This window comes from Montipora capricornis, chromosome 12 (genome assembly GCF_036669925.1).
Source record: "Montipora capricornis isolate CH-2021 chromosome 12, ASM3666992v2, whole genome shotgun sequence".
In the NCBI taxonomy this organism is placed as follows: domain Eukaryota; kingdom Metazoa; phylum Cnidaria; class Anthozoa; order Scleractinia; family Acroporidae; genus Montipora; species Montipora capricornis.
In genome coordinates this window covers 33,987,668-34,003,286 of record NC_090894.1, presented here as the reverse complement: position 1 = coordinate 34,003,286, position 15,619 = coordinate 33,987,668, and the positions used below count along the sequence as shown (strand labels likewise).

General features: G+C 38.4%; 1 protein-coding gene across 2 annotated transcripts in view; it reads right to left on the bottom strand.

Moving 5' to 3' along the window:
- The window catches only part of LOC138027592 (polycystin-1-like protein 2), a 71,726-nt gene that overhangs the window by 10,320 nt on the left and 45,787 nt on the right, over positions 1 to 15,619 (bottom strand). For both annotated transcript variants that reach the window (XM_068875136.1, XM_068875137.1), the window contains exons 4-15: positions 14,568 to 14,709; positions 13,926 to 14,035; positions 12,809 to 12,867; positions 11,769 to 11,923; positions 10,684 to 11,446; positions 9,721 to 10,170; positions 7,673 to 7,817; positions 5,639 to 5,812; positions 5,190 to 5,315; positions 4,638 to 4,862; positions 3,030 to 3,278; positions 820 to 1,575 (exon numbers count right to left, since the gene is read on the bottom strand). In XM_068875136.1, coding sequence (XP_068731237.1) covers positions 820 to 1,575; positions 3,030 to 3,278; positions 4,638 to 4,862; positions 5,190 to 5,315; positions 5,639 to 5,812; positions 7,673 to 7,817; positions 9,721 to 10,170; positions 10,684 to 11,446; positions 11,769 to 11,923; positions 12,809 to 12,867; positions 13,926 to 14,035; positions 14,568 to 14,709 — 3,354 coding nt within the window. The remainder of the gene's footprint in view (positions 1 to 819; positions 1,576 to 3,029; positions 3,279 to 4,637; positions 4,863 to 5,189; positions 5,316 to 5,638; positions 5,813 to 7,672; positions 7,818 to 9,720; positions 10,171 to 10,683; positions 11,447 to 11,768; positions 11,924 to 12,808; positions 12,868 to 13,925; positions 14,036 to 14,567; positions 14,710 to 15,619) is intronic.

Here is a 15,619-nt window from a genome sequence, read left to right as displayed (position 1 = left end):
ATGGAGAATGAAAATGCGAAAATGATTTGGAATGTACCTTTCCAACTTCAGAAGGCACCCGAAAATGGGGCAAATAACATAGACATGGCAGTCTACGACAAAAAGACTAATAAGTGGACACTACTGAATACATTATCTGCCAAGTTGGCATATTTTTCAATTAATATTGCAAACAAAAAAGCTAAGAAACAGGAAAAATACACAGAGATATGTGCAGGTATCAAAAAACTTTATAAAAGCACAAGCGTGAGACAAATCAATATGGAGGCTACTATGAGGAGCTAAGGAAATGACTAAGCTCAATAACGACCACTGACAAAACGCTGTCCTTCCATATTGAACGCTGTCAGAAGAAGAAGGAAAACTATGAAGTGTAACTTAACTAGTCCAGACCGATGTCCATAAGTTATGTAAATGATTCATGAAAACAAAAATGAAATCTTCCATAATAATTATACAACATAATAATCATTACGATAAGAGTAATAATAATAATAATAATAATACTAATAATAATAATAATAATAATAGCGAGGAACGTGATAATATAGAGTGAAGATGCTTGCATTCTGGCGCAAAATTGGGCCTCTCCAAGAAACTAAGAACACCAAACTACACCGTGATACTTCTTTAAGCAAAACAATGATAATTAACATTATGCTCAAAACGTTACATTGGTCTCCCCTTGCTAACAGGAAAATGAAACACACCATTAAATTGCTCACTAATGCAAAAAAGGAAATGCCATACTATCTTCGCAGTGCCCAATCTGTTTGAGACTTTGACAATCATTATGAAATTGAATTAACGAAAAGTTACCATGCAGCCGTCATTAATCCATGCCTGCTTCTTCTCCGACCAGTACAAGCAGCTCTTTACAGTCACGGACATGGTGTAGTTTACGTCAGTACTTTCGTCATATTGTGGAATCACAATACTAGGTGTTGGAGGAGAAGTGGTTGGAGGATCCTTAACGCCAATACAAGACCGCTTTCGTCTTCCAGCATGACCTCTGCATGATCGAGCCATCCGTCTCCGTGCTTTTGATCCCTTATCCGCTACATACATTAGCCCAATATAGTGAATTCCAGTTTTTCTTGTGATTTCATATGATATCGACACCTCATAAGGGTTATTGCTGCAATTTCGATGCTCATTGCTGTACGCAATAGCATTGGAGCGTGCAGTACAAGACGAGAAGTCCGGAACTCTAATTTTGAATTGGTAATTTTCCGGTGTTGGCTTCTTTTGCGCACTAACGAAAACTTCAAAAAACTCTCCACGCTCGGGTTTAATCTCAAAGAAGACGATCGCTGTAGTAGAAAGGATGTTGATTCGGTGATATCGTAGATTGCTAGAGCCATTACTTGGTTTGACAAAATAACTTTTACCAGTACTATTTGTGCTTTTTTCGCCATGGCGTGTTACTGGTAAGAACAACTCGACTGGATCCTTTAGACCTGAGATTTCAAGTATACTTCCATTCCTTGTCTTAAGTCTGAAATCTACCACTGACGTCCGAATGCCTCGTGCACTCTCGTCCCACGTGAAGGGGTTTTCCGTGAAAGACGTCATCTGACAAGAAATAAAATACTGTTTTGAGGGATCTCGCATGTCATCATGAAAGCAAATGTGCTACTTGAAAGTTTTACATATTTCAATGATATAGGTTGAGTTTAATTTTGTTTTTGGTTTGAATTCTATTTAAACCAGTCATTTTTTTCTTTTTTTTTTTCGGGGAATGTAGTTAAAAAACAGAGGCTTGGTTTATTTAGGGGTCGATAAAAGAACTAGACATCTTTTCCGCTCTTCTACTCAACTATCCCTCTCCATACCTACATCCTACCCCACCCTTCCTTCACACATCTATAGCCCCCCTCCCCCCCTCGAATACCAGTTATGTCCACTTCCTCTACACAACACTACTCACAGACATTGCATATTTCTCGAGACTTTTATGTATACTCACCAGAACTTGATACTGAACTCCCTACCTCTGATGGGCTTTTCAAACCAAAAACAAATTTGAATCACAGCATATAGACGGTCCGTTAACTAATCGGTCATTCTGCTTGGGTTATACAACTCATTTTTTCAATCAATCTTTATTTATACACGGGAAGCTCCTCAGAATTTATAAAACATTATAAAATATATACACTATCTTGCAATCTACACTCTAGTATCATTTAAAAGTTAAATCTAAGTACATATATCATAATTAAAACCTAAAAGTCACAATTTATAATTTAAAAAGTAATAGAGTAGAAATTATTCAACCTGCTTTCCATGAGTGCCGGCCGTGTGTATTAAAATACTAATTATAGCTAAAATGAAGCCGCTGCAACCTGAACGAAATGCGCTCAGACTACTTGCTTGCCGCAATTCGACAGGCAGGCTGTTCCATATCGCGCAATTATAACCAAAACTGTTTTTCAGATAAGTAGTGCGCGGCTTTAGAATAATTAGTTTGCACTCGGAGTCTCTCAAGAAATAGGTAGTCAAGCTGCTACGGTCCACAAGCATATTACAAAGATATTTAGCGGCTAAACCATGAGGTGATTTGTGGACCATAACACCTTTTTTAAAATTTCCGCTGGTTTTCGAGTCTCTTCCAGCCCAATTTTTGAATAAGTACGTCGGCATCAGTGTGGAAGCTAGAAAGGGTGAAAACGTTCGCATCATTTTGTAGTTTTTGGAGCTTGTCTGCGAGGGATTTGTTACGATTGTCCTACACGACAGAGGAGTAGTCGAAATGTGCCTGAACCAACGAGTTGAAAACAGACAGCGATGTCGAAGCTGGGACAAGAGGTCGTATGCGTTTCTTTAGTTTCTTATTTATCCTTCTTTTACCAGTGGAAAGAAAAAGAAGTCAGATTTTCTGGAGAAACAACCCCATAAAAAGCAGCATTTAGGCTGTTTCTTATTTTGATTTACTAAAATTTACGAGTTCTCGTTCTAGTTCCATGTGCACGAAACAGAAAGAGAGGAAGCATACTTATTCTTGCTATGTGTGACACCTTTAGTACCTGAACATCCAGTGATTCTGTATTTTCGGAAAATGATCGAAAAAGAGTCTCTGCAGATGGCAATGTCACTTTTTCTTTGCCTTTCCCAAACGTCTTTCGCGACATTTTGACTGGCGTTTGTCGATCAAGCGTCATTGATAATTTATCCGTAGAGAACGCACTTGATCTTTCGCCAAGTACCTTGGTTGCCAGGAGACTGGTTCCTAGTACATCCATGATATGCAGTGTTTTAGAAGCAAGCTTCTTATTCTGGTCAATAAAAAAGGAGAAAACTTGTTATAGATAGAAGTAACATTTTGACACCGTGAACTTGATCTGACCCATCTACTGAAATGTTAAAGTTAGTGTTTACTCGAATTAGCTTTATATGCTGGCTTGGTTCAGATCCAGGAAGTGAAGTGATTACAGATGATCCAGTTTCTTTGACTGGGTAACCACTTTGCTTTTTGTTTCCTGTGACGATACATATGGTTACCAATTTAACCATTACAGCCCCGGCTGTAATGGACTTTTTTAGCGTACGTTTTGATTTTCCATTTCAGACCACGGGATGTTACTCTAGGAACACTTTCTTTCAAATGTCGTCTTATGCACGTGTATATGTATGCATAACTTAAAGTGCCTATAAACCCGAATTTTTTGTTTTGCTTCGAGAAATCTTTGTATCGCTCTGAGCAAAATGGCGCAAAAATTTTTGGTTTTGGTTAAAACCGGAATTTTTTACGAATTTTCAAAGTGGCGGAGACGTGAGATTCGAAAACCTATTACCGAGCTGGTGAGCTTGCCGAAAGGGAATGGGTCGAGTGTAATTCGTGACGTAAAACCCGGACTGTGAGTTTCGCAAGTTGTGACATCCATCAGAGGTGAAGCCATGCCTGAGAAATGGGAGTGAGATCGCTACAACTTACCAGTCTCGGACTTCTTCTGTACCATTTAGGCGCTTTTGGAGTGTCTTCTCTTGGGCCTCTTCCTCCTTTGTTTCTTGTTCGTACAACTCTAGCCACTCTTCGTCCGCTGGGGGATCGTCAGCATATGCCTCGTGCGTGTCTTCCTCATCGCTGGCCGCTCGAGTTTGGCGAACCTTCAACTTCCAGCTCGTAATCTTCCATTTCTGAAACTTCCGTATCTGAACCGGAGGACAGAATGACGTCGTTCTAAGCCATTTCTTGATTAACACGTACGCAGGTTACAAACGTCAGCCGAACAGAAATTGTTTTCAACGGTACGCAGGGAAAACTAAAAAACTACGCGTCTCCTCTGTTGATTTGCCTGATGCTAACGTCCGAGAATTACGTCACTAGGACCAGTCTCCCTTTTACCCGGTCGCGGGCAGAGAAAACCGCACTTTAAATATTCGTAAAAAATTCCGGTTTTAACCAAAAACAAAACCTTTTGCGCCATTTTGCTCAGACCGACACAAAGATTTCTCGAAGCAAAAAAAAAAAAATTCGGGTTTATAGGCACTTTCAGAAAAGAACAAAAGGAAATTCCCTTGGGAACATCACGTGGTTTGAAATGGGAAAACGTGCAAGCTAAAGAGGTCAACTCTTTCAACCTCGTGCAGGTACTCTTATAGGAAATGTACCTTGTAGTCATATCATTGTATACCTCGGTTTGGTCTGTCTTTCTATTATTATTGTCCGTTGCCTTGTCCATCTCTTTACTTTTCCTCCCATTTGAGTTTGCTCGAGGGGTGGATATGCTGAGGGCATTAGAGAGTCCATGAAGGAGGCTTCCTCCTGCCTCCTGAACCACATCAGGATCCGATTCCTTGCGACCGGTTTGATATTTTACAAGGTCTGTCATGTTTTCTAAGAGATCCACTACATCTCTCTAACAGGAACAAAAAACAAAACAGAGATAGTAATTTCGTTCAAAAAAATGTTTAAGAATCTGAATTTAGGGCTTGTTCTAAATTCATTCAACTTGCTTAAGGTTAACTAAGATCAGTATTTTCTTCAACACTATTTTACTTACATTGCTTCAAGCGTTCGATAAGTTCATTAAATGATTGCACATCGTGAACAAATAAAAGCTCTGTTTGGTTTACTTATTTTGTAAGTGTTATTGCAAGGATAATGAAAATGCTGGATTCTTTAACAAAAAGCGTGCCGTTAAACTGTAATCTGGTGATTTATAACTTAATTTGATGTATCGCACCTGTGATGATACTACCAGGTCTTCGTTCTCTTTGGTTGCCATGACAACAACAGCTGACAACTGAGTAACTTGCTCAAGTCTGCTGACCTCCATAGTGGCTATCTGGTTAATAACCTCTACTTTCAACTAAATGTGATTAAATGGAATAGTAAGTCTTTTTTGTCAATCACATAATCCTAAGCTGATATCAAATCACTCGCTAACAGCAAAATTGGGGGAATTGTAAATACATCTTACTTCAAATGTGCAATACTAACAGCGCCGTCAGACGGTTTACCCATCATTGAAACTTTATATCTCGGCTGACAAAACGATCACTTTATTAAAAAAAGAAAAAAAAAACTGTCCTTGTTTCCTTTTATCCGGATGACAATGTCGGGTGCCTAGTCACGATGGCTTTCTTAACAACGCAACAAATGGAACTAATAGAAACTTCTTCTAGTAGGTACCTCTTTTTTGTTGGTGTGGTCAATATCTGCTTCTTGTACAAGTGACAGGATAGAATACGCCATTTGCGCTGCCAGGTTAAGATTTCCTTCTTTGATAAGTTTAGTTAGCTGGCTGTCCCTTCCCGATAACGATACCAACATTTCAGATACACTCTCGGTGGCTATCGGCTTAACCTAAGGCAAGAGAAAACGAGGGAGAGAGAGAGAGAGAGTATGGGCGTTGGCCGGAATATGTCAATTTCACAAAAGATATGTTAAGATCGGAAATCTGTTTCCCAGGAAGTCCGCGACTATTAAATTAAGCAAGACTTCATACAAACCTATCTGGCATTGTGTAATGGCGACTGTTAGATATTCAGTCACGGCTTCACACTCCGGGTTTTGGGGCTAGATTTACCCATTTCCTTGCTTCTGAAACTGGTTTTCGTCAACAAAGCCACTTCAAATAGAGATTATCGCAGATACGGCTGCCATTTTGATTTCTATTGTTTCAAATAGCTATTACGGGATGCCCAGAGGGCAAATATATATTAATTTGCAAGAAACAACACAACATTTTTTAAAAACATGTTTCAACAGAATATTCCTTCATCTTCAGTTTGAATTACAAAGTACAGAGTTGAATATATGGTGTGCAGAAAATGCTAATTAACGACATTCCAAAGAAAGTTTTATATTGACATGATAAATGGGAAAAACCTTCGCTAAATCATCAACTTTATCATGTCAATTTAAAACTTTCTTTGGAATATTTTAAATTGTCATGTTTCCCTTTGCTCTTATATTAATCAGTATTTTGCGCACACTTTATATTCAACTGTGTCGTTTGTAATTCAAACTGAAGATGACAGAAGATTTCGTTGAAACATGTTTGTAAAAACGTCATGTTGTTTCTTAAAATTGTAACATGTCTGCCACTATCCAAAACTTTTAACAATATCAATTTTAGACACTTTTTTTTTTTCGGCCATTTCAACTTGAGTAAAAATAACAAACAAACTAGCTGTGGTTATAAAGATAACGAGATTACGACATGCGTTATCTCGTTATGTTTATAAGCGCAGTTTATTTGTTATGTTTTACTCAAAATCAATTTGCCCCCCAAGCATCCCATAATATCTTTCGAAACAATAGAAATCAAAATGGCCGCTGTATCTTCAAAAAGGGCTATTCCTTTGGATTTCTTGACGTCTCGGGAAACAGTTTCTGTTTCTCCTGAAATTTCTCTTCGCTAAAGGCAATACAGTAGTACAATAGACTTTATTGGCATTTCCAGGGGCCTGGGGAAACTGAAAATTGAAATAAACTCAAATTAAACGTTAGATTTTAAGGAAAGAAGAACCCGAAGAAGCCGGAAAAAAAGACAAATTCAACCCTGAAATGACGTCGAGTTTGCCGACCATATGACACCGAGATGATGTTAAGTCTGGGAATCGAACCTGGGTCACATTGGTGGGAAATAAGTGCTCTCACAACAGGGTACGAGCCAACACTGCCCCCCAATAAGGATGCCGGATTTCTTGTGGAATCTTAAATCAATCAAGAGCCAGTCTCGTTAGGGAGTAAGCAAAAAGAATGCAGTAATAAAGAAGCTACTGGAAAGGTTTGTCCGAAGAAAAATGTTTGTGACTTAGTTCTACGTTTTATGAGCCATTAGGAGGTCAGGCCACCCCATTCTTTGACTGGAACTCGTGATTAATTCATCCCGTTCACCCGGAATAAGTTTCTTTTAGCTAAATTTAGTATAAAAGTAGTTAAACTAATGATGCAGAACGAAAGAAAAGGAGCTTTATTTCTAGCGCTGGAGCACAAATTGGGGACACTGTAAACTAAATTCAACAAATGAACGCAAATCAAATCAAACGATGTAAAATACTGTTAGTCTTCACAAGTAAAAAAAGTGTGGAGTTTCACGATTTTACACCAAATTGTTTTTCAGAGCATATTCCCAAACACGTGCAAAATCATTACCACTGGATTTTTTGCTGTTATCCTGTTTTCTTTGTTGTCAACGTCACTTAAACTCTTTATTACCTGAACTTGACGACGTTGAATCGCCGAAGCTCCCAACGAGTCCGATATGTGAACCTCAACTGTAATGTTTCCCAATGGAAGGAGGCCGATCGCGCTTGAACGAAGCCCGCTATTCATGACTACCATTCCTGAAGCTGTGTGATATCTAGGTAAAAAAAAAAGAACAAAGAATCCTTACCACCAACTTTCAGCTTTTATTGTGAAATTGCAATATTTATACCATTGATTTTAGCAACAATAGCATTTGTAAGAAACATTTTATAACTAGAAAGAAAAGTAATCTAATGCAGCTAAAGAACAACTTTAAGTGTGCGCAGTGACCAAACTAGCCAGCCGTTAGCTTTCAAAATGGTAACTACCATGTTCAACTATAGATTCTTAGGGTGCGTTCCTTTGGGATGATCAGAAATCCGAAAAAATGATCACTGATCCCAGATCACTTGGATCATGGTGCATCAAAGGAACCGAAAAATCGTTTTCCATCGTAGACCGCGATCCAAGTGATCATGGGTCAGTGATCCTTTTCCGGATTATTCCAAAGGAACTCGCCCTAAGTATGTATTGTATTTTAGCCAAATTTACCTTGAACATGGTAGTACCCATTTCGAAAGCGGAATGGCTGGCTACTTTTGTCACTGCGCACACTTTAAGTTGTTCTTTGGCTGCACTAGATTACTTTTCTTTCTATTTATAATTTGCTCCTTACAAATGTTACAGTTGCTGAAATCAATGGTATAAATAAGAACGCACCCTTAATTTGTCATTCCCTGTAGAAACTTTTCAGGGCCAATCAAACATAATCAACGAAACGATAGAACACAACAACAACAACACTTAAGAATCCCAACTGTCCAGAGGAAAACCAGTTGGCTATTTACAAGGAACTATTGGCTATTTACAAGGAACGAATTCAACGAGTGGTCAGAACGGGTCCTGAACCCAGGAACTCCGGATCTCAAGGCAAGCATCCTAACCACTCGGCCACACTGCCTCTGCAAGCGACAAAAATCCATGACATCTTTTTATGAATATGAACGTTTTCCTCAAACGTGATGGTGCAGGGTCCGAGTCTTTGTAATTCAACTCTCAGTCTAATTTTTAATGATTCCGATACACGGAAAACAAAAAGACCTTATCTAATTCTCAATCTTCACCCTTTTCATCCGTTAACATCACCGTCATCTTAAATTAGACATTAGACTGAATTAGTGTAATGTCACAAATGAAGAGATTGTTTTCTAAAGAATCTGTAGCGTTGCGTCGGTGAGGAGTGGAACACGTAAACTTGCTTCTTTTTTTTTTTTTATCAAACGAGTGATAAAGGGAGATATGTCCAGGTTTGCACCTAATTAGTTGCACGCGGATTTCAATAAGCGTCATGAAGTGTCCCTTTGCTCTTCTCGCCAACTTTCAGAATACAGACAATTTATGTCACAAAGTGTCCCCCAAATGCTGCTCTTTAAGTAAAGATTAACTGCTGCATTTACCCGAAGCTAAAAATAACGCTAACCTTTACCCTTACCTTATTGTTGAACATAGGTAGCAAATGCTTAGACTTAAGGGGATACTTTGTGTTGGATGTCAAAATTGGTCGTGCTTCTATTATTATTATTATTATTATTATTATTATTATTATTATTATTATTATTATTATTATTATTACTATTATTATTATAAATGTCACGATTATTATTATCATTGAATGACTGTCAAAAGTAAGTACGCGATTACAATAATTGGTTCAATAATCTCGGGCCAGTTTATCAACCAATGAAGAGGAAAACCAAAACCAATCACTACTTGCAGGCTCGATTTTTTTCCCGCGCTTTGAGCAAGTTACATGGAATTGCTACGAATTTGGGATGGTTCATTGCGCTGTTTGCACCTGCTATGAATAGTCGAACTAAATACTTTGATTTTTGTTTTGCGACACTCAATGGAAAACCGCTCTGTTATCTACTTAAAGCTATTACAAGATGTTAAGAACGACAAAAATAATTGCAGGGTGTAACGTCACTATTTACCATCACAGATCATCAATGACAGACCTGAATTCATAGATTAAGGGGAGGTCAGCGTCGATCCAGCCAAAACAACTGAGGTTAAACTTCGTCATCACAACAAAACCTTCACTTGGTTCAACAAAGCATCCCCCATTTCCTTCTTCAACATGAGGAGGGGAGTTGGTAACAAATGTCATTTCCTCTGCGATATTAAACCCATTATCAAGTATTGCAATTGCGCGAAGCTTGTATAAACTGTTTTCCTCCAAAATCTGCTTTCCCCCCCCTGGTATAACTAAGTTCGGGCTATCAATATTTGTGAGAATTTTGTCCTCAAAGTTTGGAACTTCCATCCAATCATTTTTGGCCATGGATTTTCGTTGAAAGAGTTCCCAGTTGTATTTGAAAACTTTGTGGCAGCGAAAGCCTGTGCAAGACGTTGTTAAGACGACTCGCCGATTAACGCTTATTTTTTTTCCACAGTTTAAAGTGCATCTGCAAAAAAAAAAAAAAAACATATAAAATACTTTAGATGAACTGTACAGGAATTAGGAAAGTATAATATTAAAAAAAACCAGCCTCTTTACTAACAGTTTTAGCGCACGAGGAGTTTTTGTACCCCAATGGGTAGAGCAGCTAACAGGTGTTTTGGAGTTAAAGATTGCATTTCTTTATAGGACCCACGATAGGATACAATTAACCCTAGTCAAGGAAGGCTGAAATTGGATCACCTCTGCCCTTGGAAATCCTATATTTCCCTCCCTCCCCTTTCTCTACTACCGATTCAGGAATATATCTGAATCTATAACAATTTTCATCTTCATTCACCATAAACCCCCCAAAATACTGCAGTTTATTGAATGGTGTCAAATGAAGGCCTCTATGCTGTTCAGTGAACTAGTCATGCTATTATTTACTACCTGTTTTTCTGTATTGTTGTGATCAACATGCTAACACTTATCCTAACCCTTTATGTTTGCGCGAAAGAGCGTTTTCCTCTCCACTCACCCAATAGAGAAAACAAAAGGCTCTTCTACTCTCAGTTTGTGAGACACCTGTGCAATTCTATCTTCCTTCTGGATAACAATTGTGAATATGAGTGTTTTGTTTCCTTTTACAGGTTGCAAATTCACAATAAGCAATGGAGATGAGTTATTTACTTCCCCAGTGAATTTATAGCATCCCTGTAATTTTCCATTCCCTTGGTTTGGCATTTCCGTGACAGATTTCTTATGAATTTTTTCATCCTCAGTTTCTTCTTCACAGTACCAGTGGAGCAACATTGTTCCCTTTGTTTTCAAAGAATTCCTATCGGGATCGTAACTTTTGGAGGCGTTCAGCTTAACAACTGTGTGAATCCCTCGTACCACTCTGTCGGCACCTTCAATTTTTGCAATTAGAGGAGGCCGCAGCAGACGTACAAAACCATAGCTATACGTCTTAATATCGAGAGACATTGCTGTTCTCTTGATTTGCTTTCTATAAACGCATCGTATATACAGGTAACCAGTCCCGTGAAATAGCCGCGGATAGAGAACTTTTTGTCCTGTTGGCTTCCATCTACCGCCGTAATGGATGACCGAATCACATACACGTGTCTTATCGTCACACTTAGAAATCTCCCAATAGAGTTGATAGTCGCTGGAAGTATTGCAATTGTCTTGCAATGTTGCACGAAGAGGAAACGTCGAAGTTGAATAAACAGCAATAGCATTGTCCAATGATTTTTCCAGTTCCATAACGACCTTCGGGATTTCGCATTGACAGTCAACTGAGAGAGATCAAAATAGATGGAATCTTCAATTTACATCATGTCCTAGTATTCTAAAGTTGACTAAACCTATCTTAAAACGTTCGAAGATGATGGATTTCCTAACCACTAAAGGGTTTCGTGTTTTTTGACAAATTTGCTATGCGCAGGTTAAGTAGTAGAGCTCGTCAAAAATTCTCTTCTATATTGAGAAAAATGTAACATGCAACTAAAATTATTGCATGATGAACCATTTGAACAGATATAAACAATAAATCTTTAAATTGATCACACCAGGGCGTCAAACTGGCTCACGTCGTAAGGTCGCTTATGCATCACTTACAGCGCTCCTCTGTGTGTAGATAATCGCTAAACAATAAAGAATCACTATTCGCAATGCTGCTTTTAAGATGGTCCGCCACATAACTCTTCTGTGACTGGATGCAATAAATCTTGATCTCCGCAGCCATTATAGACCTGAGGCCAACCTTCTGTGGACTAAAAAGAATACTAAATTTGTTACCTTAACATAAGACTGGTTGACCGGTTGGCTAAGTTCATTGTGCACAGGATCAATCGTCCGTTCCTACACTCAGGACTTTTAGTTTAAATTTGTTAGGCTAAAAAGCTCCCTTTGGGATCTCATCTGTAAGTGGTTACATATTTCAGGACTTCTCGGATAAAGACAATACTGAGCCGAAGGGACCGGTCTCAGCACATTCTGTTAAATGGACAACCAACAAGCTGTTTGCAAATAGTAGGGCATGGAGGTCGCATGCCCGAGGTATGGTCAAAAGTGACAATAGATAGATTTAGTGTCATGTCTGCGGCAAACGGTAGACATTAAGCCGAAAGATGCTTTTTGCCAAAAATCAAAGAAACGTGTTTGATTTGAAGTGATTCTTTGTCTGTTTGCGACCGGTATAGAGCAACTTCTCAAAATTAATAAGGGATAAAAATTATAATTAGAATATTTCCATTCTTTCATGACAAGTAGGCCTTCCCGTTTGCCGCTAAATCTCTAATGCCCCGTAAAGGGCCATGAGTCAAGTTATCTTTATCGTTGTATCTCTGTGCGAAACCACTCCAAATAAGTGATCTCAAAATTATGGAGGGTCTGTTTAACTTTCTACCAAAATGTAAACGGACAGAAAAATGACCTGCTCCAAGCAGGTATGACATTGTAAATTAGTTTTAAAAGAACTGCAACGATACTACTGAGCCCAGGGTTGGAATCCTATTGTGTATGATGATCTGATCTTTTTTTCTTTATTTTCGTTAAAAACAATTGCTTTACATTATCATCATTTATATTTTGATTCAAGATGACAAAGATATTCGTTCAGTCCATGATGCATATTTGATACCCATTGTTTTGATTACCTAAATGCGCGCAAGTCAGCCAATAGAAATCCTCGAACATAGGCCAGCAAATCTGTTACCTGGTCAACGAAAGAAATGTCATGAATTAAAGTTAGAAAGCCTGCCGCAGAAAACTATCCTGGTCATATATATCCAAAATAATATTCTATTTGGCTTTGCTGGTTATGTTTCTCTGTCGAGAATGAAAACAATCCAACTCCCCCGTTAATTTCCAACTGCCTATGTATTCTGTAAACCAAGTGACTTCATTAAGGCAGTTGGATAAAATGGCAATACATTGAAAAGCTGTAAAAAGCTAACGTAACCATGCAACGTCATTGTAAGCCACAAGACTCTCCTCCTAACGTGTTTCAATCGGAAACATAATTTATACATTAAAAAAATATATTTGGAAGTTGGGTTGCTGCTGCGTGTATTGCTTACATAACATCTCGAGATTGCTTTGCGGCAGATATCATCATCATTATCATCATTATTGTTATTGTTATTGTTATTGTTAAATCCGTCAACGATCAAACTAGACGAGTAAAAATCGGTAAAAATTGCATTGATGTTATGTTATTGGAGTAGCAAGCATCAAACTTGACAGCCTTTCCTATTATTACAAAACCAAAAATATTCCGATACCACCTCTTAGTATATACTAAAAAGAATGGATAGCGTTGAACGCGCGGGCTGATTGGCTACTCAAACTCCGGATATCCTTTGCTATTCACCTCCGTGCAATTCGGGCGGAATTTGAGCCGAAAATGTTGTAATCCTTGCAGAAATAAATGAGTACAAATCATGTTTTTTGTGCTATATTATCTCACTGTTTGAGTATACACTAAAACAACTATTCATCTCCGAGCCATTCGTACGGCATTTGCGCCCGAAAATGTTGTAATCTTTGCAGGAATAAAAGAGTTAAAATTATCTTCCCTTGCTATATTATCTCACTGTTTTAATACATACTAAAACAACTATTCACCCCAGTGTCGGTGGCTAGTGGTAGATATATCCACCATTAGCCACCTCCACTGAGGTGAATAGTTCCTAAATATGTACTGCTTATCTTAATGGATTTTGGCAGTGAATGTGGACAAAACCTAAATCTAGAATTTCTCTGCCTTTGTACCTCTGAAATGACATCTTCCTTCAGAGATTGGTAAGCTTCACTCTTATTGTAGGCGTAATCCAATGAAAAGCTAGTGCTGGATACGGCAACCCAAGCCACAAAGTGGAATACTGCAAAAGGAGTGAAGTAAACATTGAGATTAGGGAGCTTAAGTCACGAACGGCAACCGGAAGTGAGCTGTTTTCCTTTTTAACTTATCTAGGTACTACTGCATTTATATTATTAAGTATATTTTATCTGGTACAGACAATTAGTTCAACAGTCTTGAAGGAACTGCTATCAGGATATGGGAGTCTTCACGTCCGGTTTCTATCCGTAGCTCAAAAACATCGTGTGCTTAAGCTTACCATTGATTAAAACCCCTTTTAACATGACGTACGACGGGCATGTTGTAGTCATGTTTTGGGTTACAATCGTTTTCGCATGACTGGGGCTCGAGGGTGCTTTCAAAGAATCCGATAAAAGAAATGTGAGGCCAGTTTAGAAACATTGGGCACTGGCATAACGATGCGAGTTGGGGAAATAAACACGAGCTTACACTGAATCGCATCCCGCTATCACGGCAGGTTTAATGTATTTTTCTGTAAAGCAAGGAAAGGGTCATAGCCACTTGCTTCTGAGATATCAAAAGTCTCTTCCTACCTGGCTCGCACCCATAAAGTTCCATTCGAAGACCGACATTGTTATTCCACTGCCTTGGATAAAAAATCACACGCGTCGTCACTACCGGGAAAGGCAGTGTATGGAATTGAATGGAATTTGCGTCGGTGTTACCCTCGAAAAACTGCAAAGAATATATAATAACGAGTAATGAGTAATAATGAGTAATTTTTGGTCTCCATCATTTTGTGATTAAGGGGTGGCAATATGGCAATCCAGTCGAAAAACGAGTAGTATTTTTCAGTTTTTCTTTTTTTTTTTCGGAAAAGTTGCGCAACGGTCTTTCATGTCACACCCTTGCTAAGTATTGTAGAAATGCGTAGATTTTATCCCGTGGATACAGTGCAAGCAATGGCGCCAGACGAAGGCGATGCAACTCGAATGATCTTTTATTGGGTTTTTAAACAAAATATACGTATACCCTCACAGAGCTCAAGAATGCAACGTCAATGTGATAAATAACACAAGCGGTGTATATGTGGAATCTTAAAAGCGACGAATAATGGACTTGACCAACAATTGCATCTTTCGCCGTCGGATGTCAAAGTGAGCTGTATTTCTCATCAAAAATATTCTTGCTCTTTGGCAATTTCAACTTAATCAAAAACATAAAACAAACAGCGGCTACAAACATAATGATAAAGCGCATTTTACTTTTGACTTGACGTTTCATATGCTATAAGATACATCTTCAGAAGTGACGATCACTAGTGAGAATAAGATAAAAATAGTAAGATAAATAGATAGCAGAGAAAACTGACCGTTTAATAATGCCACCGTTTTTGTTTAACGCTGGTGACTATAAACCAGCTTTAAACGAAAACGTTGGCAGTGAAAAACTGTGGCTCTATTAAACGGTCAGTTTTCACTGCTATCCATTTATCTATTTATCTTACTATTTTTTATCTTATTCTCACTAGTTACCAGTCTTCTTAATTTTATATGTATCATATTTAAATTTGTTGAACCGTCACTTCTGAAGATGTATTTTGTAGCATAGCATACGCAGACGTATTTCCGGCAGGAGAGAAACG